This window comes from Heterocephalus glaber, unplaced genomic scaffold (genome assembly GCF_053883595.1).
Source record: "Heterocephalus glaber isolate CG9 unplaced genomic scaffold, H.glaber_assembly_v1.0 deba00001579, whole genome shotgun sequence".
Taxonomy (NCBI): domain Eukaryota; kingdom Metazoa; phylum Chordata; class Mammalia; order Rodentia; family Bathyergidae; genus Heterocephalus; species Heterocephalus glaber.
In genome coordinates, this window is record NW_028258360.1 from 3,222,622 (window position 1) to 3,247,143 (window position 24,522).

Below are 24,522 nucleotides of genomic sequence, written 5' to 3' on the forward strand. Positions count from 1 at the left end.
CGAGAGCATATATTTTATAAGAAAAAACATCTATATAGAGAGATCATTTTTTTTTAAAAAACCCACACTTCAATCTCTATATTTTGGTTGGAGAGTTCATCCACTTATGTTTAAAGTAATTATTTTTTTCCATTAACTTTATTGGTACATTTTAGGTATTGTACAATTTAGGTACAGTTACACTCATCATTGGGATCTTGTACCTTTACAAGACATCTCTTGGTTCTTATTTTTTCCCCATTCTCCTGCCCTCCTTTCACCCCCTCCACCCTTCCCTATATACAAAGACTTTGTTTCCAGTTTTTTCCTTTTCTCATATTTTTTCTTTTCCCTTTCTTTTCCCCAACCCTCCCACTTCCCCTATTCCTTTAGACCTTTTCTTCCTACTAAACAGTATGAATTATACATTTTTAAAAATTACAATATCAAGATTTAGAGGACATTACCACAGATTTTACAGAATTTAAAAGGATATAGAAAGCATATTACAAAAATCTTTTTTGAAATAAACTTGACAACTTCTGTGAAGTACCTTGGAAGACAAATTAATGAAATTGACTCTGGAAAAAATATAAAGTTTGAATAGCACCTATTAAAGAAAGTATATTCCTAGCTTGAAAACCTATGTATATGACAACAGGCTCATATACATTTTAACTGATAAATTATATCAAACAATTAAAGTAGAAAAAGAAGGAACACTCTCCCCTCATTTTAGGAAATCAACATTGTGCTAATACTAAAACTGGACAAAGATAATAGAAGAAAAAAGTATGAACATAGATAGAAATTTGTTTAACAAAACAAACTATTAGAAGTCAGATCTGGCAGTATATAGTAAGTGGTTTTATTATAGGGATGGCAGTGTTGGTTCAGCATTGGACAATCCACCCCCATAAGTCATCATTTTAATAAAGGACAGGAAAAAGCCATATGATCCTATCAGTAGTTGGAGAAAAATTATTGGACTAAATTCTACAGCTGTTCATGGTAAAAGCTATCAGGAGACTAGAAGTAGAACAGAACCTTCTCAAGAGATAAAAGACATTTACTCCATACTTCAGCAAAAACGCCTTATATGAATGGAAAAGATACCATGCTTTCTCCCTAAGGTGGGGAACAAGGGCAGATATGTGTACTCTTCATCTGTCCATTAAACTTTGAAATATAAGCCCAATCCAAAATAGTCTGGCAATAAAAAGAAACAAATGGCATAGGATCGGCGAGGTAGAAGTAAAATCTTCATATGTAGATAAAATGATCATCTACAGAGAAAATACTAAATCTCTAGGAGCCCCTCGAACTTGTATTTGAATTTAGCAGGATTAGAAAACACAAGGTATATATAAAAATTCAGATCTATGTATTCTTGCTATAAATGAAGAATTGGATATTGAAATTTAAAAGTTATGTAGGAGTAGAAAGGACCTGGGAAAGTAAAAAGGAAAAAAAGTAACAGTGTTGGAAGACATTTATTACCTAATTTTAAGACTTGTTCTAAAGTTACAGTAATCAAGGCAGTGTTGGCATAAGGAAAGACATATAGATCAATGGAATAAAACAGAGATTCTAGAAATAGAACCACACATATATGGTCCACTGATTTTTTTGGGGGGGTACTGGGGATCGAACTCAGGTTGGTCCACTGATTTTTGAAAGATTATATAACATTAACATTTTATAGAACATAACCTCAACTCAAGAGCAGAGGAAAATATGTTTTCAACAAATGGTACTGGAACACCTGGTATCTGTACGTAGAAGATTAACCTCAACCCTTTATTTCCATACATAAAAATAACTTGAAAGGATCTATGAACCTAAATGTGAAAGACGGAAACTATAAAACTTTAAGAAGAAATTATAAGGGAAAATGTTCATGAATTTAGGGTAGGCAAGAATTTCCTAGGATACAAAAAACATGGTGTATAAAAGAAAAAAGTTGATAAATGAGATTCCATCAAAATTTAGAACTTTAAATGACATTGTTAAGAAAATGAAAAGTAGTCCTTAACCAGAACATATTTATAATACATATAACCTATGACCAGAATATATAAAGAACTCTTACATCTCATTAATAGACAACCCAATAAAAAAGTAGACACAAGAAGATCATAAATAGCCAGTATAGCACAAGGAAAGGTGTGCGACACTAGAATCAGAAAAATACTAATCAGTACAATAACAAGATTGTATTATACACTATTAGGGAGATTAAGTTAAAGATTTTGAAAGAACAAATGTCAGCTTAGGTGTGAACCAGTTAGAAATTTCTAATACTGCTAATGTGAATTGTAAAATGATAAAACCATTTTGGAAAACAATATAGAAATTTCTTGTGTTACTGTTAAGAACCAACAGTTCTGTTCTTAAGTTTTTACTTAAGAGAAATGAAAACACTTGTTCAAAATAGAGTTTATATACAGGTTGATTGTCCCTTATCTGAAATTCTTGGGACCAGAAGTGTTTCAGATTTTGAAATCCACTTGATCTGCAAAGAGGATAGCTACTCCTGCTTTTTTTTGGGTTCCTGTCACATGGAGTATTGTTTTCCACCTTTTAACTTTCAGTCTGTGAGTTTCTTTTTGAATTAAGTGTGATTCTTGAATACAGCTTATTGTTGGATCTTGATTCTTGACCCATTCTGCCAGTCTATTTCTTTTGATTGGTGACTTGAGACCATTAACATTGATATTTATAAATGATACATATTGACTTATCATTGTCATGACTTTTTCTTTTTGTTAGATTCTCCCCCTTTGCATATAATTTCTTGTCATGCCCAATGGATTCATTCTGCTGGGCTTCCTGGGGTTGTGATCCTTATTATGTTTTCCTAGGATATTGTGTAAAATGTTTTGGAGTGCTAGTTTGGTATTCATGAAGTTCCTGAGGTGCTCTTTGTCATGAAAGTATCTTATTTCAACATCAATTTTGAAAGATAGTTTTGCAGGATACATCAATCTGGGTTGGAGGCTGTTTTCCTTTAGGGCTTGAAATACATCACTCAAAGCTCTTCTTGTCTTGAGGGTTTGCATTGAGAAGTCTGCTGTGAGTCTGATGGGCTTTCCTTTGTATGTGATTTGTTTCTTTTCTCTAACTGCTTGTAGAATTTTGTTCTTCTGTTGGGTTTCTGGAATCTTAACAATCATATGCCTATATGTAGATTTTTTTTTTTGATCAAGGCTAGTTGGAGTCCTATCCCTTATCTGTATGTCAAGTTCTTTTCCTCTGCTTGGGAAGTTTTCTGCCATCACTTCTGTGAACAGTTTTTTTAATGTCGTGTGCACTCTCTCCTGTTCCTTCATTGACTTTGATCAGTCTTATGTTATTCTTCTTTGCATTGTCTAGCAGCTGCTGGACTGATTTCTCACGGTCCCTTACTATTTTAAAGAAATTTTTCTTTTCCTGGTCACTAATTGGAATCTTATCTTCTATATCTGAAATTCTGTCCTCACATTGGCTCATTCTGCTGCGTAGACTTTCACTGGAGTTTTTAATCTCCTGGAAATCTGTTTGTATCTGTTTTATGGATTCCATTTGTTTCCTATGTTGGGATTCCATCATGTTCCTCAGTTCCTCTATTTTTTTATCTGTGTCGTCTCTTAGATTTGTTAAACATGTCTTGCATTATGGGCACAATCTCTGCTGTTATGTGAGAAATTATTTCTGATTTCATTTTTTTCCAGATCCTCTTTCGTTGCCAGTTCAGGGAGTCCAGGTCATCAAGATTGTTCCATCTCATTTCCCTTTGGGGTTGTCTTAGGTGATCTGGAAGTCTGGTGTTGAGGCTTGTTTATGTGTCTTTCATTTCAACAGATGCAGCCTGCAGTGCCTTTGTTGAGGCAACTTTTTGCTCACCCAGTGGTCCTGAATTCTCAGCAAGCCACAGAGCTGCCTTTTCTCTGCTGCTCACCAGTACAGTAATTCCTGGGTGAATTACTGAAAGTTGGCCTTCTGGATCCCTGAGCTGACCTGTTGTCTGGTTGGGCTTCTGGCTGGCCCTGTGCACACTTCAGATGGTATCTAGGTGTGCCACTGGCTAGGGCCCCTATGCAGCTGTTGTCTGGGAGGGTCTTTGGCTGGGGGCTGTGCATCCCAGTTCCTGTTGTGTGAGCAAGCTTCTGGCTAGGGTCTCATGCACTTACTGATGGTATTGGGGCGAACCTCTGGCTGTTGCCTGTGTGCCTGTGCAACACTTTTCCAGGCAGGCTGTTGGCTTGGGCCAGTGTGCCCCAGCCTCTGGGGTCAGGGTTGAGCCCTGGCTGGGATCTGCTTGCAGCCGAGCTGCTCTGGTCCATACTGCTGCTCCCCCAATGAAGGTGGTCTGGTGTGTCTTTATTGCAGAGATTTTCTTCACTTTTCCGGTGGGGTTTAATTTTCATCAAGGGGCCTCAGAGAGGCCCTCTTTCTGTTGTTCACTTCTACTCTATCTTCTCAAGCTCAGAACGATGTCCTTTATGACCCCTGCAACTCTGTGGTGTGGATCTAGGTAATGGCTTGGCACAGCCGGGGTGGGGGAGGGGGTGCGCTGGTGCCCACGTGGCTCACCTCTTTGATGCTCTGGGGCGGTGGTACGGCAGCCCGAGAGGCTCACCTCAGCACTCTGGGAAGGAGGTACAGCAGCCCAAGAGGCTCACCTCGGCACTCTGGGGCGGTGGTACCTAAAGTAATTATTAATGAGGAGCGACTGCTGCCATTTTGCTATTTGTTTTCTATTTGCCTTGTAGCTTTTCGTGTTCTACATTTCCTGCGCTGTTGTCATGTCTTGTGTTTAGTTTTTTTCTCATAGTGAAATGATTTAATTCTTTGCTCATTTCATTTGGTTTGTATGTATATATTTTATAGTTATTTTCTTTGTGGTTTCCATGGGGATTAAATTAAACATTGTGGTATTATAATACTCCTATACCACCTTAACTTCAACAATATATAAAGTTCTGTTCCTATATGGCTTTATTCTCACCCTCTTTCAGTTATTGATGTTACAATATCACATCTTTCTACCTTGTGTGTCCAAAACATAAATTAATAATTTGATACATTAATCTTTTAAAGAATATAGAAAAAATGTGAAGTTACAAACTAAAGTTAGAATGCTTGCTTTTAAATTAGTAATAGATTTAAAAAATGTATTAGTCTCTTAAATCGTGTAGAACACAAAAAAATAGAGCAGCAAACCAAAATTTTAATAACACTAGCTTTTATAATCACCCACATTTGTACTTTCACTGAGAGCGTTATTCCACTATATGACTTTGAGTAACCTTTGAGTGTCCTTCTGTTTCAACCTGTTGGACTCCTCGGAGCGTTCCTTGCAGGGTAGGCCTAGTGGTAACGGAGTCCCCTAGTTCAATTTAGGGGATGTCTTCATTTTGCTGTCACTTGCAAATGACAAAGAAAACAGGGTTGCAAAACAGAAGATTCTTAGTTGATATTCTTTCCTTTTTCAACATGAAGTATATCGGCCTCTGCCTTTTGGCCTCTGCACTTCTGATGAGAAATCTATTGATAGCTGATGTTCTTCTTGAGAACCTCCATATGTGATGAACTGCTTCCCTCTTGCTATTATCAAGGTGTTCTCTTTGCCTTTATGTTTCAGCAGTTTTCTTGTGATGTGTCTTAGTGTGGGTCTCTAAGTTCATCCTACCTGGTGTTTGTTAAGCTTCTTGGACATCTATACTCATATCTTTCATCAGACTTAGGAACTTTTCAGTCATTATTTTGGATTCGTTCTTTATCCCTTTCTTTTTCTCTTCCACTCTGGAGCTCCCACAGCGCATAGGCTGTTCCAAAGCTCTGTGCACTTCAGTCTTTCTTTCTTTCTGTTCTTCAGACTCAGTAATTATCAATTGTTCTATTATGAAGTCCACGCATTCTTTCTTCTGTGTGTTCAAATTTGATATATATCGACTTCTTCTAGTGAATTTCTCATTTCAGTTATTTTATTTTTTAGCTTGAGTTTCTTCTTTGTTTCTTTTTAGATTTCCCATCTCTTCATTTTTATTTCCATATCATCCATACAACCATCTCCCTTTAATTCTTTAAACATCTTTAAGATAGTGGTTTTAAAATCTTTGTCTAGCAAATCTGCCTTCTGTTCTTTTTCAGAGGTGGTTTTTTTGGCTGTTTTTCTTTGTGTGCCTTGTGATTGTTTTTAAAGAAACTGGACTTACAGAAGTCATCTAATAATGTAGTAACTCTGGAAATGGATTCACCTTTTCCCAAGGGTTTGATTTTTATTTTTGTCCTTAAATTGCTGTAGGCTGAGCCTGTGCTGGTGCTAACCCGATGTGTAAATTTACGGGAGTCTGAGTGTTTTTTAAAGCCTCTGGCTTTCCTTGTGTAGGAAAGGGTGCTGACACTAAATCCTCTGGGAGTTGCTTCAGCTAGAGGAGCAGGGGATTGCAACAGTGGGGTGAGGGGTGAACAAGTGGCTGGCCCCCACCATGTGTCTGTGTTCCCGGGATCAGAAGCAGCAACAGGAGTTAAGATACAGGTTCCTAGTACTGCAAACAAACAAATGAACAAAACAAATGTGATTTGAAGTTGTTGTTAGATGCACACTTATTTATGAGTTTTTTGCCCCCTTCAAGAATTGACCCCTTATATCATTATAAAATATGTTTCATCATTCCTGGCAGTATTTCTTGTGTTGGAAGCTGCTTTGTTGGTTGATATAGTGGTTCAAAATGTTTTGTGATTAGTGCTTATATGGTACATCTTTTTCCATTCATCTATTTTATTTCTAGAGTTTACATTTATTTATAGCTTCTGTTTCTCCTCTGAAAAGATTTTGCTATCTTCTCATTTTTAAAAGAGCATTTTATCTATCTCACAATGCATAGTTATAACATCTACTTTAAAAATTCTTATCTGCAAACTTCAAAATCTGGGTCATGCCCGAGATGGCCTTTTTTCTTGACAATGAGTCATATTTTTCAGTTTTCTCACAAGTTCTATACTTTTGGACTCTTTCCTAGATAGTGGGCCTGTTATGTCAACTCTGGCATATGACTTCAAATAGTGTTGTTTATGTCTGTTTTGGCAAGCAGCAGATTTGGTTAAACTCAAATTGCTTGTTCCACCTCTTGGGACAGCTCCTATCTCTGTTCATCTCTTTTAACCTTAGCTGTGTTGCTGGGCGCCTGTTCTGTGCATGCTTAGGGGTCGGCCAAGGTTTGACCCTAATTTATCCATGGAATTTGGGTGTCTCTTTCTTTGTGACTCTCTTTTTTCCAGAGCGCCTCCATCTCACTTTTAATTGATGGTGATTACCCATAACTCTGTTTTATTGTTCAAGTAAAAATGATAGATTTTCTTTTATTTGCCCTCATTCCTTTCCCTAAAAACCAGACTAGTGCTTGTGTGTGTGTCTGTGTACATGACTGTATTTTGGAGTTGGAGTTACACAGGTGTGTTGCTGGTAGCAATGAAGAATAGAAAAAAGAATATATCACTGATAAGTAGCAACAAGCAAAGTTTACTGAAATTGATGTGATGGGCAGACACAAGTGTTCAGCGGTCACTTTTTTATATTCCACCTTTAGCTTCCACTTTGACAAAGTTTCCTTCTCTCATATTGAATGAAATTTTGCCTGTCAGACAAGATCTGTGTGTGGCAGGTGGGGATTTTATGAAGTGTGCCTACTTCAAACGTATGTGCTCACGTATCCCAGGGGGAAACTGCCAGAGTAAACCAGTAGTGCCCAGAAGTGGGGCAAAGTAGGAGGACAGACCCCCTCTGGCCTGCTGAGGTCACACATCTCCATAAGTCACTGCCCTGAACACTTGAAGTGGCAGGCAGAACTGCTAAGGGAGGTGAGTCAGCACCAGGCAGTGAAATCATTTCCAGAAATGATGGAAAGTCATTTTTCTGTCCTCTGGCTCTTTAGGATTCATTTTACCAGTGAGGAAAATTTGGCATGATGAGCTTTAGCTTCAGTTTTCAAGGGGTTGTTCAGTTTTGTGAGGAAATTTTGTGGACGTATAGGACAGATAATTAAAAGGGAAACTCCTTCTTGATTCTATAGTCTTTGTTATTGCAACACTATGCAGGTATTTGCTGCACAGTGAGGGCTCCCGAGTACCCGCTGGCCTTGGGTGCTACTCCGTTGCATTTAGGGCCCTTTGAGTAGAAGATTCCTTGCCATGTTTGTCTACTAGGCACATGTCTATATAATTTGGGTTTTATAATTTATGAATAACCCCAAAATTAAATGTAGTCTTCATTTAATTTGAATATTTCACTTAAGTAGACATATGTGAGAGCTGTTAAAATATGTGAGTATAGCTGTGTGAAATATTAGTAGTAGTTTAACAAAATGTTCTTTATTGACTTATATAATTTTTTGACTGTATAACCCATTAGCATGCTTCAGAAATAAAAGCTGAACAGGGTAAATGCTTGCTCTCACTTTTGCCTTCTTTTTGTTGGTCTCCCAATTCTCCCCTCCCCCAGCTGCTGGTTGTCTGTGTGTCTCTGGCTAGGAGTGCTTGTGTGGAAGCGTGCATGTGCGCATCTGTGATTGTGTGTGTGCATTCATACACACTCATGGAAAGGAGACTTTGATTTCCACTCTGGTTCCTGGTGCCAGTGTTCAATTTTAATAATGTATGTGTGTGCATCACTCTTAATCCAGTCTGTGGTCTCCGAAGGCCTGGAGATATTTTTGAACACTACATCATCATGTTATTGGATCCAGTGCTTTTGTTTTTCTAATTGAATTGCATTAATGTGGTTTTATTGTTTTATAGAAAAGATTCATCTTCCAGAATGTGGTCTAATTTAATATTTTACTGTTGATAATTTGATTTTATAGATGTGGATGAAGATTTTATGATTGATTCTTTTACCAGCTAAGTGATTAGCTGTGGAAGTAGAATGTAAGAACGTGATAGGAAATAACATTCATAGTTGTTTAAATTATTTTTATTTTCTCTCTTTCTTTAAAGTGGGGAACCATTCTTGAAAATTTATGTACAGTATTACTTCAATATGTTTGTTTACAAGTATCATTTATAGAAGTAATGGCAGTTACTTTTTAATTTTGGAAGATAATTTTGTCTTGGCAGTTCACTTTATCTTAAGCATTTCGCTTATTCTATTCCTTTATGTCCTAGGCAATGCAAAGAAACAAGTTTCCAAGAAAAAAACTTCAGATAAAAAAGGAAGACATCAGAGAGAGTGCCCACAACATTCTCCTCTTGAAGATATTAAACAGCGGAAAGTATTAGACCTCAGGCGATGGTAATGTTGTTCTGTCAGGTTTTACTTTTTAGTTTTTGAAATATATGTTTTGGCAGTAATTTTGCTGCTTGTCAGTTAATAAATTATATGTATGATAACTATTTTTAGTTTTAAGATTGTTTCTAGGATTTATAAATATTCAGTATACCACACCATTTGAACTAGTATTTCCCAAACTTGCCTAGCCATTAAAATCATCTACTATGCAATTCCGCATAATGGTTAACTAGATTGAACAATGGTTAAATTTTGATATAATCGCATCCCTAATTTTTCTTTGCTGAAGCATTTTCAAGTCAATAATTGACATCATATTTCATAGCAGGTTATGTAAGTATGGATCTCTGAAGCATAACTTAATCACAAACTAATGTCATACCTCAAAAAATCAGCACTGTTTCCTTGGTGTATAATTCCTGGGCTAACTTTCCATTTCTCAGAGAATACTTTCCATTTCTCAGTTTTTATTTTAAAGGAAAAATATTTAACTTATGATAGTTTTCAAAATATTACAGATCTTTGATTTGAGTTTTAAAAACTCTTATGTGAGGCTTTAGAAATATTAGGTTTTTATTAATTGTGTAATTAGCATTGGACCTTATATTACGGGCTGAGAATTTGGAGATCCAAGAAACATGGTCTTTGTTTTGCTGAGGTTTAGAATCTAATTGAGAAGCGAGGATTAAGCAGAAAAACATAAAACACCTTAGGCACTCTGTCGGATGAGGAGTAGGAATGAACAGCAACCTCGAGAGGCTCTCCCGGAAGCGAAGACTTTCCTAAGGAGCTGGATCCTAAGGGAGGGAAGATGAGAGCGTGGAGGGGCAGAAGGTCTGTGAGCAGAGGGTGGGAAAGCGTCTGGCACCCTAGTGCTGGACAGTAGACAGCATGTCGGTAGTGAGGTCCAGAGAAGCTCAGAAGTCACCCAACGTCACCTGGCTGATAAGTACAAGGTCTTCAGTAAAACTGAAGTCAGGTGTCAAAGTCCATGTGGTTTCTCTTGAACACATGCTATCATCTCTTTCTTGAATACCAGGCTAATGCTATTGGTTTTTTATTTCTCTTCGCGCGCGCACGCGCGTGCGTGCGTGCGTGCGTGTGTGTGTGTGTGTCTACTAGAGCTTGAACCAGGGACACTGAGCTACACCCCCAGGCCTGTAGATTCTTTTTCTGAGGTAGAGTTAAGCCATTGAATTTCTTTAAAAAGAATATTTTACAACGATAAAGGGGAGTAGCTAGTGGATAGGGAGTATTGGAGAAGAGATACAAAAATAAAAAAACTTTTAGTTTCTTTGTACAGGGCGTTGCTCATTTTTCCTTCTGATCCTTTAGATTTAAGATTTGTTTTAATAACACATGCGTGTAATTATGTTTTAGTATTATAACATATGAGGCTATAAGACTACAAATAGGAGGTATACGGGAGAAATGCCTTGAGGCTAAAATCACCAGGACTTCTTTCCCATTGAGCGGATTATAAGAGTAGGGTTGGAATGCGGAGACCTGTAGTGTTGGTGAACGTTTTAACCTACTTCACTATGACATCATATTAACTTCACTATTCACTGCCAAGTCCCTATTTCCAAATAAGGTCACATTCACAAGTACCAGGAATTGGCCATAACGTTTTAGGGGACATGATTCAACCCATCACAATAACTATGTTATGTTTAATTGGCCATTATTATTTTTGGTGTCTCAGTGTCTTTATGATCCTTGTTCAGTCTGTGCATTCAAAGGTTATTGCTGATTTGTATATAAGTATATATTATATGCACATATACAGATATATACATGCACATGCCTATACAGTCATACAATTTTTCTTTTTTGGTAAATAATTTTTCAGGTAAGACTAAAATTATGCTTAGCGATAAAAGGACTTTTGCTTTTAATTTTGGCCACTCATTAGTGCCTTTATTAATTAGGAAAAGATCATTTAAAAATTAACTTTATTTCTTCCTTAAAATTGAATACTGTAGTCCACAGCCTTATTTCCCTTGAAACGTGACTGCTGTATTTGGAAAATTGTCTGGGTTACACAGTGCCATGCCACGGAAAGTTGTTTGTTCTGCTTTTAAAGCCCTCTGTGCCATGTTGTTTTGCCAAGGGCTTTTGCTGAACACAGTGAGTAATAAATGGATGTTTTTCAGTTTGGGTTGAAGAATTTTTCTTAAAACTTAATCTTTGCAGACAAGGTTTGGCTTTGTTTCTCCATTATTTCCGAAGTTACAAATAATCATGTATGCAGCTCAATTAAGCATTTGGACTAAAATTTTAGTAGTTGATGTCATTAATTGTTTCCATTGGTTTGGATAATATCATGTTAGTAGTTAGCTATAGTTAGCCATCCTTATTAAAATAAATGATTTATTATTGTTATGCACTTATGTGTTTAATAAATATAAGGATATTTTAAATAAAAAAGATTTTGCATTGTTTTAAATGATCTAAGTTTTTAATAGATTAACACTTTAAATCACCATGAGTTCTCTGTTCTGTTTTGTATTTTTTTTTAGTACCGGGTATCAAACTTGGGTCCTTGCGCTTGCGAGGCAGGCAGCGGAACCACTGAGCCAAATCCCCGGCCCATGTTTTATATTTTTCATACTCATTCAAGTGAAGAAAACAATCTTGTTTTCCAGGTACTGCATAAGCCGACCACAATATAAGACTTCTTGTGGTATCTCTTCACTGATTTCTTGTTGGAATTTCTTATATAGCACAATGGGAGCTGGAAGGTAAGCATGTCAGTTTATTATATCCCTAAATTCCAAATTTTAAAGTAGTTTAATGTGGCATTTTTCTATAATGGAAGACTTTGAGGACACATTTTTCACAAATTAAGAGAAAACGTCTGCATTTTGTTCTAAGACTGGCAGCTTCAAATATATTCATGTATTCTTTTCAATAAAATAAAAATGAAAAAATATTACTAAAATTCTTTGCCAGCCAGATGGGTTTATGAACATTGAGACAGTTTTGCATGTGACTGGAACTGTAAAATGAAAGGCAATGTTTCTTTTGTAGCCTTCCTCCTATTACCCAAGAAGAGGCTCTACATATTTTGGGCTTTCAGCCCCCATTTGAAGATATTAGATTTGGCCCTTTCACTGGAAATACAACACTCATGAGGTATGAAGCAGACACGCAGTGCCTTCAATAGTTAGCGATGCTTTATTTCTAGTTCAGCTGAAGGTCTGGGTTGATAGTGCATTGTCTGTATCGGAGCTGGGCCTCAACCTCTCACAGATACTTGTGCTATGCCTGAATTTCTGTAGAATGGGAGCAGTGGCCTGCATTGTTATAGAATCGTTGCCATGAGCAAATCTTTTTTTATTATTTTCAGGTGGTTCAGACAAATTAATGACCATTTCCATGTAAAAGGATGCTCTTATGTTCTGTATAAGCCCCATGGGAAGAACAAAACAGCTGGAGAAACTGGTAGGTAAATATGTAGAAGCTTTATATGTGTGCATGTGCTCTTTAGAGTCTGTCTCAAAGATTGGCTGCTTTGATTGATGGAACACAACACAGTCTGTTACTTTCATATCTCTTTAGCCAAGGTGTCATCTCTAGGACACTTTTCAATGTACAGTTTAATATTTTTACCTCTTCTGATATCTGCATGTAAAAGTTTTAGAACTTTAAAGAATGTCATAAACACTTCTTTAACATATTGTATTGAGTCCATGTTTGTATTTGTGTGTGTGTGTGTGTGTGTGTGTGTGCACGCGCTAGTACAGATCTTTCAAAACTAGCATGGAATTTGCTGTTCTGTTTTCTAAAAGTGAACGAAAGGAAAATATTTGATGCTGCATCTGTATGATAGCATAAAACAATGGGACAACAGAAGTGACAAAGCTCTGTTGTATAATAGTCTTGGTTCTAAGAGAACATAAATGGAGTTGATCTTAAGGATTATTTTAGTCATGTATTAATTACATTATTTGTATTATTTGACAGTTTCCATTTTAAATTGTTACAATCATCTTTTCACTTTACAAATCAGAAAACTATAATGCACAAGAGGTGATGAGAATATAAAGTAAATGTTTAAATTTAAAAAATTATTCAGTAAAAGACATTGTCATGAATCCCTCTTCAAATACTCTCTCTTGCCTCAGACACACTTCTGTCATTGTTCTTGCCACTTTCTGAAGTCTGGAAGTCCTCTTTTATGTTTTTATAAGGTGTGATTAAAAAATACAGTGAATTCTGCTGTTGAGTGCCATCCAACGTAGAGGCAGGCTCCTAGAGCACCACAGTGTGTCCTGGTTCACCCTATTTCCTGGATCTGTGTCAGTCACTGTGTGACTCCTGGCTCTCCCCCAAAGTCAATATGACCATGAAAGGCAAACATTTTGAATTGATTCAGGACAGGGAGGCAGCCACATAGTGCAACTAAAGACACTCATCAAAGAGGACTTCGAGAACTGCTTCAGAAAGTGGCAAGAACAATGGGATAAGTGCTTGAAGCAAGGGGGAAGATTTTAAGGGGATTAATGGCAAGTGTCTTTTACGGTAATAAATTTTTTATTTGAACATTTACTGTATTTTTCGATAGCACTTCATAATGTTAAAGAAAAAGCTATTCCAGTACTTCCTGAAATGGAAAGATGATTTTCCTCAGTATTGTTGGCATAGGGTATTAGAATAGGGATGAGCCATCTGACTCAATTCCACATATAACAGAGACCGCTGGGAATTCATAGTCAGTGAACAGGGGGATGAGGTCAGTGGATGTAAAATTGCTAAGAGGCGACATCACAGGAAGAAAGAATCTTGTCAAAATGGCATAACAGGCTTTCTGCTTAAGGCAAGCCACAGTCTTAGACATCAAGGATGTGTGTGTGTGTCGGGTGTGGTAAGGAGCTTAATTAGCTCTCAAGGATGAAAGACTCACTTTAAACAGACTCAGCAGGATTCTTGCTAAAACTAGATGCAGAAGCCTAAGGTTGAGGCCTTGTTGAGAAGAGAGCTCAAAGTTTGGTCAAGGACAGTTATCAAAAGAGAGTATATGGTTTACTAAGGTCAGTGATGGAACATAGAGTAGATTTCTGTTGACTTATATTGGATATATCAAGTAGGTTTATGATGGTGGCAAACTTGGAGAGTCCACATTGATTTTTATACATACAGTACTAGTTTTGTGACCTTGAGCATGTCATGTATTGCAAAGGTTTTGTCTTTCTGTATTTGCACCAACTCTACTGGACGCTGTGCAGATAAAAGGAGACATGTTTGTGATACACTTAGCACTTTGTGTTACGTGAAGTAAGTGGAAGCTTTCATTCTTCCTGAATGAATTCTATGTGTTCTCATGAGATCTGTCCGTCCTTGTGGAAAAGACAGTTTGAAATATATGTTGGTATTTTTTCTATTTTTAGGGAGATGATTAGCACACCAATGATTACGCAATTAAGTTTTTTAAAAAGGTACATTTTCCAGATTGCTTTTTTTCAGCTGTGTTTGGTTTGCATTTATACTGTCCATTGAGTTGGAGATTAAAAAATGACTTCAGTCATACTTTTTCATTCTAAAATATCTAGTTCATTTAGCTTGCTGACCATTTAAAAGTAGGTTGCAGACTAGAGGCTGGAGTTGATTTGTGGTTGGGAGTTGGCCAACCCTAGAGCTAGCTGATGAAGCCCAAAGACTTCAGCATGGTGGGTGAGGAATTGGTATTATCATACCCACCCCAGCCGGTTCCTGGTGGGCTGCACTGAGCTGCTCTCTCTCTCTCGCCCTCTTCTTCACAAAGTACATTTTTGGCGCTTGGAGTCCTGCTTATGGAATGGCCTGCTGCATAGCAGAGTGTAAGGAATGTGGAATTGCTTACTTGGAAGGATTCTCAATCATCTGTTGATCTTGGACTTAAATGGGAGGGAGAATTTTTCATCTGCTTCCCACGCAAGATTAAATCCTTCCTTCTCCTGGGTTATCACGTTTGTGTTTGCCTCTGGTAGAACTTCATTTTCCTGTTGGTCACTCTTGGCATACCAGATGGTTTCTTCCTGAAAAACCTGAGCTACCTCCCTTAAGGCCAAGGCCCAGATTCTTATCATTTATGTATCATAATGTGTGGTAATTAGGTGATCATTAGGAATTAATTTAATGAATCCTAGGTTGAGGAAATGAGGCAAGAGGAATTCAGAAGACTGGGGTTAGGAAACTTCTAGAATTTTGTTTTTCTCCATCTGAAAAGCCAGCATTCTTCTTTTGGAAGTGCTCTTTGTCCTGATGTGGAAAGGACAATGTTATGTTTTCCTCTCTCTTTAGCTGATCTTTTCTTCTGGCTCCTTCCTGCTCTCTCTTCCCACACACTCCCAAACACATAGTCATCCACACTAGGTTGCTAGCCCTGCCCTAACTTTTCATCAGAACATGTGGCATCCTCTTGCTGTCTCGTGGAACCTTAGTTGGTGGCTTTTCAGATTTCTAGATGTTATGTTTTTCTGAAGGGTGAGACTTACATTTAGCAATACCTTGAACATTGCCTTCCACATTACCAGTGTTCAGTAAAAGGTGAAGGACTTCTCAGATCACTTCTTAACTGCTTCATGGGACTGCTTGATGGAGTGTGGAAAAAACGTATGTCTAGGATAATAGAAACAATGGAGTGGTTGTCACAGGTAGTGCAGGGTATAACAGAAAGCCCCTATATACAGTTCTTGGGCTTGTGTCCAAGACTGCACAATGAGTAGGGCCCTGGGAACACCACAGCAAAACCCATTCCTTCTTTCGCTTGCTTGTCTTCTGCTTGCTGACCACAAGAGGACTTCAGCAGAGAAGTTCATGGTTTCCTGTTGTATTAATATTGGCAGCATCAAAACGGAGTGAGAGGTTAGATGAAGAGAGGGTCAATAATTAAAGGAAATCAAGGGAAGCATGAACACCCAAATAAACTAGAAAATGAAAGAATATAGTATATCATTGAAACTCTGGTACAAAGAAAACAACATCAATTATATACATTTAATGAAATTCTTGAAGGGAGAAAATGCACTCCTATAATCCCAACACTCGGAGGCTGGGGCAGAAGGATCTCTGTGAATTCAAGGCCAGCCTGGGCTACATAGTCAGTTCAAGGTCAGCCTGAACCTTACAGGGAGACCCTGTCCCAAAAAATATATACATAGCCAGGCCTGTTGACACATCCCTGTAATCCCAGAACTCTGGGAGGCTGAGGCAGAAGTTTCACAGTTTGAATGAGCCCAGTCTGAGTGACTTAGTGTCTTATCAAGACCTTTTTTCAAAAAAAAAAAATTAAAAAAGGGCTGGGGATGTAGCCCATTATGAAGATCCTGGGTTCAATCCCCAGTACCACAAAAAAGTAAGAAAACACAATTTTTTATTATTAGAATGCAATAAAATACTAAGAGAGCTCTGGAGAGCGTTGACTTGGGAACTGCTATTCTGGAATTTGGAAAGGTTTTTTTTTCAGTACTGGGGATTGAACTCGGGACCTTGCCGCTTGCAAGGCAGGCGCCGGAACCACTGAGCTAAATCCCCGGCCACCTTTGGAAAGGTTTTTGACTAAATGTCCAGCACAACTTGAAGATTTTACACCCTAATTATATTAGAGATTCTTGTTTGTAGATCTTTTGAAGAGCTGTACTTTGTTTTCTTTTCTAATAGTCTAGAACCTTACCAATTCTTCATGACTTATTTAAGAGTGATCTGATGTAAATGCTCTCCAGTTTCCTCAGTAAGCTAGGATGTGTGGTACTGGATCCCACTGACTCCTTTGTTTCTATTTTGAACTTCCAACACACATCCAGTATTTTACATACAGGGAATGGGATAAATTACCTATGTTCCTTGCTTGGCAGGGGTATGGTGGTGGTTTCTGCAAATCTCCTCAAATAAATTTTAGTAATATGGTTTTCAATTTTAATAACTAGTTGTGCCAGGCATAGCAATGCATGCCTGTAATTCCAGCACTCAGGAGGCTGAGGCAGAAGGTTCACCACAAGTTTGAGGCCAGCCTGGGATATAGAGTGAGTTCAAGGACAGCCTAAACTACATAGCGAGATCCTGTCAATAAATAAATAAATATCAAGTTAAATTTTTATTTCAGAATACTTGAATTCTCTGTTATTTTTCTATATGTATTTCCAGAAGGATAATTAATCTGCTCACCACTCCATAACTCTGTGGCTTTCTCCTTCTCTATAGTGGTCTCCACCTCTGAAGCATTTCCTGGCCACTGCAGGGAATGTAGATTCCTCTTATGTTGTGTGGCACTAAATATTTGTCTGTCGTCTGTCATTTGATAAATTCTGCTTACATTTTATCATGTTAACGTGAAGGTCCAGCTACACATCCATAGGGACCATCCCAGATAGCCCTTTGATTCCATGCACGGTCCCCATGACCTCACATACATTACCCTATAACTTCTGAGTGTTTGCCGGGGAGGAGCAGGACTGTATAAAACGAGCCACCTTTTCTGGTCTCTTCTTGTGGAAGGAAGGAAGAATTGCAGACACAGGATTTCTTCGTCTGTCTCTGGGATGTTCAGTTGTGAAAACAACTCTCAGGTGGTGTTGCTTATTCAAAAATACTCTAAAATGAATCTTCTCTTCTTGTTTACAATATTTTTAAAGAACTTTTAAGCCTGTTTTCCACAGGGCCCTTACATTTTCCTGGACACTACACTTCTTTGACTTTGTAACTCCCTGGTGCTTGTTGACCCAATTCCAATGGACTCAGCCTCCTTAGGGAATAAAAACAAAGTCTAGGGTTTGATAAAATTTAACTGTAAAAGCCAGTTGATGTATTTTTTACGTGAAAGGTGATGCTAGGAGGTGACAACATTAGCTGTCCATTTGAAAATATTTGCCATTAATCACTGTGCCAGGAAAGTCCAGATTCACTCTTTCATAGGCTATCTTGAAGATTATACTTCCACTTAGATATGTGATTTTTTATTCTTCCAGTGGGTGTTACAGTTCACTACTTTTGTTACCAACCCCTGCCTCATCCCTACTGATTCACACATAACCCTCCCCATGACCACAGCTACCAGCAGACTGCAGCGCCTCGGCATATATGAGGTGTCCAGTGCATTAATACTGCTTCCCTCATCCACTGGTTCTCGTCATTTCATATTAAACACAGGGCCAGATAAGACGTGCAGTGCTAATTCACCCCTTTGCTCCTCAGAAGCTCTCTAGTGCTTGCTTCCTGTCAACCATGCAGCAGGCTGGTTTTGTTCCCCTTCCTCTCCACTGTACAGATTGTGGCTCTGCGTTTAGTCGTGGTTGCCTTGTCACTTAACTTTCTGATTTTTTAGATCTATTCTGGTATAGACTGGATTTCGTTCTGAATTTAGCTTCCATCAGTGACACCTTTATATGTCCTTTCATAAGCAAAATCACTTTCTCACATGATTAATGAATTAAATGCTATATTTACTGTCTTTTATTTCAGAGGGTGATCTTTTTGTGACTTTGTCCTGAAATTGTGGGGGTGCCCTACGGTAGGCTTTTCTCTACAATTGTACTCTGTGTTCTAAATGAGGTGATTTGCTGCTCCCCAACTATATCCTTTCCCTCCGCTGTGGTTTTCCATTCTCCTCCTGGCCTTTCCTCTGTGTGGATTGTTGAAATCCCACCACTTCATTAAGTTCCTTCTTGAATGCTACCCTTTCTTGATTCCTCAAACCCGATGTGCACTTTTCTCCTGTGAATCTGTACCCTTTTGTGGCACTGTCTTATTCCGCCTTATAGGACATACTTGTTCCATCTTCCCTGCTAGAGCTTGTCTTTTGTTTTCCTGCGGTATCTGATACACTTACTAGATACTTATGAGTCGAGTTAAACAAAATGTTTCTCTGAAGAGTAGAGCAGTGGCTCTTAAGATGTGGTCTGTGGACCAGTATTGGCATCAGTCAGTAACTTGTTAGAAATGTAAATTTGTGGTCCCCTACCCTCGACCTGCTGGTTCAGCCACATTGAGGCGGAGGCGGAGGTGGAGGTGGAGGCGGAGGCGGAGGCGGAGGCGGATGACTACCCACAGCGTTTCATTTACCAAGCCCTTCCTGTGGTTTCGAAGAGCTAGGGTTTCCGTTGGTAGGAAATCCAGTGCTTTTCCAATTATGCTCAGTTAGATACTGTGGAAGTGCCTCTGGGGATGGCAGAGATGAGGCTGGGCACTTGCCTTTTGGCTCCAGCAGCTCTGCTTTGATCCTTTTTGTGGACTAGACTGCCATGTAAGTTTTCTTTTGCAGAAGGAGCTGCATGTGAAGCTTAAAAATTACTGATCCAAATTAGAGGTTAGCAAACTTCTGGCCATGAGCCAGGGGCCTAAGTTGTAAATCAAGTTTTATTGGAACACAACCATACCCCTTAGCTTACACATTGCCTGTGGCTGCTTTCACGTGACATGGTAGAGGTGAATGATATGAGTAGTCCTGTGATCCACAGGCTTAACATATCTGCTCTGTGGCCCTTTAAAAACAGGTCTGCTAACATCTAATCAAATCCAACGAAATGATGTTAGGTACTGCACCTTGAAATAAGGAAAAAACATCCTTGAGTATCTTAAGCACATAAACATTATAAAGTGTATTATTATAAATCCTACAGATAAATATGGTATCTGTTGTATATGGTAATAAGCCCATGAAGATTATTCCACAGAAGAAAAACCATCTAATGTCTTCTAGAAAAAGAGGTGGTAAAAGGATATTTGCAGCACACAAAATGATGTGAATATTAATGAGTGTTATCTCATTTGCCCCTGAAATATTCCAGGGCATTAAAGTAATTACTATTCATAGTCACATTAAAGAAGTTTTGAATTACATTTGATTTAGGAAAGGAAGAGTGTGAAATACATAAGGATTTCTATTGAAAACTTATGATGAACGCTTTCATTTTGTTTTGTTGAGACAGAGTCTCACTACATAGCTCAGGTTTGCATTGAAATTGCTGTGTAGCCCCAGGCTGGCCTCAAACCTGACATCGTCCTTTTCAGCTTCGCAAGTGCTGAGATTATAGGCATGTACCACCATGCCTGGCCATGATGAAAGTTCTTTTAATGAAGTTTCAGGGCTAAGGATATAGGTCAGTGGTACAGTGCTTGCCAGACATGTATGAGGCATGATCCCCAGCATCACAACTAACAGACAAATAAACAAAACGATTCACTTAGCAGGGGCCTGTCTCAAAATAAAAAGTGAAAAGGGCTGGAGATGTAGCTCAGGGATAGAGTCCTTCATTCAATTCTCAGTGCCACAAAAATTTTTTCCAAGAAATTTTATATATCAGTTATGTATATAAGCATCTTTTGTAGTTACTGCATTTGTGAGGAGTCTAAACCCCACATTTGTATTGTTCATTATCTTGGAACCTATCTGCAATCAAATTCAGTTGGGGAGATGAGATACTGATGTCTTCTTTAACTTCCATTTAGAGTGCCCAGGGTTAGCCGATTTTAGGCTGTTGGGAATACAACCAAAAACTACAGAAAGACTTACCAGTTATCGTTATGAAGAAGGGATTTTAGGAGAAAAGATCTAATCGTGCAGGGTCCTCTGGTCGTAGACCACAAAGTAAGCACTTTTGCAGAAGGTGAAACTGGAGAAAGAGTTTAAGCCAGGAATATTATCATCACCATGGGCAAAACAAATGGTGTGGAGCAGGTGGGACCTGTCTCTTTGACTCTCTGGTACAGCCATGGGTATTCTTAGTGGTCTTTAGCTCTTTGAGGGGCCAGAAAGTTGAACACTGTAACTGTAATTTGCAACCTTTTATCTACTATTTTTAGGATTTCTTGTTTTAATGGGCCATTTGTTAATGAATAATTTAATTTATTCCAGGAATGCAAGTTAATGAAACCTCAGTTAATGGCTTTGAGTACTGATTGCTGGTAAAAACTTATTCTTTATGGTAATACTTTTGAAATTACTTGACAACTGTTATAGTGGTGGGAAATAGACAAGGAGAAGTGATGTGAAGAGGTTGTTGTAGTACTTCAGCCTGACTCTGTAGAGATGTTCCTACCACTTTGTGAGCTACTCTTTTGGTTTGTGTAACATTTTTTAGAAAGAAGGTGTGTGTTAGTGGGGGAGGTTGGCATTTTTGAAGCTTGTTTATTAGCTATTTAAATTTATACATGTATATCAGTGGCTTTAAATTGGGATGTACACATCCTGTACATATTATAGTGCCTATATTTTTATATGTCTTAAAGTTCTTACTTTTTGTATATCTTTTGCAAATACTAGTATGTAGTATATATAAATACAGTTTATAAACAAATGTGCCTATGTTGGGATGCTTAGTCAGGATTTTTAATGACAAATATGCACACCCAAAAAGATTGAGACCATTGCTATAAACAAAAGATATTAGGTTTTATATAGTAATTACAGTTTCATAGACAGCTTTGTGTAGTATTGGAACATTTTGGTAAACATGGACATATTTCAGTTTTTGTATTTTTTGTTTGGTACTGGGGATCAAACACCGGCCCTTGTGCTTGCAAGGCAGGCACTGGAACCACTGAGCTAAATCCCCAGGCCTTCAGTTTTTTTTTTTGTTGTTGTTCTTTAATCTGAATTTGTCTAAAGAGTGGAGCTGAAAAATAAATTCATGAATATTTGTTGTACTGATCAATGGCTTCCTGTTTTCCCCCAGCAGTGCCAGTATGTCCCAAGCAATGTCGTTTCTGTCTTTCAGTCCTTAACTAGTTCACCGTGTTAAACATGAACAGTACTTTATGGGTCCTTTGTTTGTTTGGTTTTGTTTTTCGAAGCTTCAGGAGCCTTGTCAAAGTTAACACGTGGATTGAAAGATGAATCGCTGGCTTATATCTATCATTGCCAGAATCATTATTTTTGCCCAATTGGCTTTGAAGCAACCCCAGTTAAAGCTAATAAGGCATTCAGGTAAGCATGTATGTATTTTATGTGGGTGCTCTACCAGGAAAATGCATTGTGGGAAGAATATTAAAAATGTTTGAAATCTTTTGGAAATTGGAAAGCTTGATAATCTACTTTCCATAGACAAGCTATTCTTTAGGCATTATAGCTTATTCCTTTGCAGAACTGCGTTTTGTTAATTGTACTTTAACAAATAATCCACTTACATAGTATTATTCAGTCATTATATAAGACAAAACCATTTGAAGAATCTCTTTTATGTCTACTATAAAACAGTTGCAAAGGACTTTACATACTGTATCTCAGTGACCTCATTCAGGGTCTTACATGAACAATGTGTCAAGAAAATTGCCACAACAGAGTAAATAAAAAGCATCTGCCCTTCTTGGGGTAAAAATAGGCAACTACTTATCAGGGTTCCCATTTTGTTCTGCTTGCAAGGAAGCTCAGAGCCAATTTTTATTCCTAATGTTGGGAACTATGTTACCTTCATGGTTATATTTGTTTCTTTCTTTGTTTAATCCAGAGTTTCTGCCTTATGAACTATATGTCCTTATGTACAGGCAGACTTACCTTTTTGAAAGAGACAGTCCTAAAAAGAAAACATAACAGTCTGAATATTCTCTTCTTTCTCGGCAAGCTTTTTTTCCCTGATGGTTTGAGCAAATGCCAGGATGTTCAAAAGCACAAGGAGAAATATTTCTGTTAAGATTTGGTGGAAACAAAAGCCATGAATATTTTGTTACTGGCAGGCAAGGCCATCTAACCCTGCTAAAGTTCTAGTTTGTTCACACTTGGATCGGTGGGCTTAGTTATTGAGGGGAAAGAAGGAACAGGTCAGTGGTCTGTACTGCCTCTCCAGGTAAGGCTAAAGTCCGGCTGGGAGAACATGACTTGGTCAGGACAGGGTGAATTCTTTGAGACTGGAGGCCGTGGGGCTTCTTTCAGAGGCCCCTGGGAGGATAAGGAGAGCTACCCTGAGATGGGTAGGAGCAAGCTGGGAGAAGCAGAAAGCTAGATATTGTAATTTGTGAATGAAGAGCAAGAGGGAAACTAGTTGGTCTCTTCAAATTCTGAAATGCTTGGGCCGGGGATTTAGCTCAGTGGTTCTGGTGCCTGCCTTGCAAGTGTAAGGTCCCGAGGTCGATCCCAGGTACCAAAAAAAATTCTGAAATGCTTTATCTATTTCTCTGGACGTGGAATTTTAAGTGAGGTTCATAATTGTTACTTTTATCCTTTCATCCTTGGACACTGCCTTATTTCTGATGTACCAAATATAAACAATTGCACTTCTATTTTGTACCTTAAAGAGTCCCTCACCAATGTTTATGCCTAAGAATCACCTAAGATTAAAAAGAAAAAGGCTCATCATGCAAATCCCTAGGATCCACTCTTGATCTACTTGAGTTAGGATTTCCAGGGATGAGACTAGGGCAACAGTGTTTTGAAGTTCCATCAGTGTACCACTGCCTCAGGGTTATGGTTTTTGGATGCCTTGTAAAATTTCTTGGATGTATAGTGAAAAACAGAAGAGTAGCTTAAGAGTTCTGGTAGCATCTAGGATTTTTATTTCTCTGAGGATCTGAGGGGTAGTATATCAAAACTTTTTTAGCCCTACTTTTCAAATAAGGAATTAATGCTTAAATTTAACTTATGAGCTCTCTTTAATGGCCTTGAGAAGTTTGCCCAAGCCTAAATTCCAGTATCTGTTGTAGACTAGTAAATGCCATCTTTGAATAAATGTAAGATGTTAGTATGTCTTTTATTGATATATAGTTGAAGCAATACATTCAAGGGAGTGAATGACATTAAGTTTACTCTGATTATATTTTCTATTTAGCAGGGGGCCTCTCTCACCACAGGATGTAGAATACTGGATCTTAATTGGAGAATCAAGTAGGAAACATCCTGCCATTCACTGTAAAAAGTATGTTAACTTTCCTTTTCTTTCTTTAATTGAGGTGAGGTTAGATGCAGTGAAAGGCACAGATCTTGATGCCTGTCAGTAAACGCATGTGTCTGTGTGGTCACGACCCCAGTCAAGACGTGGTATGTTTTACCACACAAAGCACAAAGCACCCTCATTCTCTGTTCCTACCCATCCCCGTGGGCAACCTGTGTTCTGATTTCTGTCGTCAAAGATTTGCTTTGCTTGTTCTTGAATTACATGTAAATGGAATTATAAAGATTCTTGTGTCTGTGTTTTAAACAATATATCTACACTTGATCTTAGCCAAAACGCCGAGGAGAAGTGATTTAAATAATATATCCAGAACTTTGCTTTTCCATAAAAATTTGAGAAATTTGTCAGTATCTGCTAAAAAGCCTGTTGAAACTTTCGTTAGGATAGAATCAATGAGACTCATAGTTTAGT

The 24,522-nt window shown here is 38.1% G+C and overlaps 1 protein-coding gene and 1 long non-coding RNA gene across 7 annotated transcripts in view; one reads left to right on the forward strand and one right to left on the reverse strand.

Moving 5' to 3' along the window:
- Positions 1 to 24,522, forward strand: part of Bivm (basic, immunoglobulin-like variable motif containing) — a 36,762-nt gene that overhangs the window by 8,414 nt on the left and 3,826 nt on the right. For 5 of the 6 annotated variants that reach the window (XM_013077301.3, XM_004858571.4, XM_013077299.3 and 2 more), the window contains 6 exons: positions 9,127 to 9,253; positions 11,899 to 11,994; positions 12,284 to 12,388; positions 12,603 to 12,697; positions 22,022 to 22,154; positions 23,989 to 24,075. In XM_013077301.3, coding sequence (XP_012932755.2) covers positions 9,127 to 9,253; positions 11,899 to 11,994; positions 12,284 to 12,388; positions 12,603 to 12,697; positions 22,022 to 22,154; positions 23,989 to 24,075 — 643 coding nt within the window. The remainder of the gene's footprint in view (positions 1 to 9,126; positions 9,254 to 11,898; positions 11,995 to 12,283; positions 12,389 to 12,602; positions 12,698 to 22,021; positions 22,155 to 23,988; positions 24,076 to 24,522) is intronic. The other variant, XM_013077302.3, reaches the window with a different exon arrangement.
- LOC147823461 (uncharacterized) lies at positions 9,436 to 23,993 on the reverse strand. Its single transcript, XR_015443774.1, has 2 exons — positions 22,722 to 23,993; positions 9,436 to 20,841 (listed from the first exon to the last, which is right to left on the reverse strand). It is a non-coding gene; the product is annotated as an uncharacterized LOC147823461 (long non-coding RNA).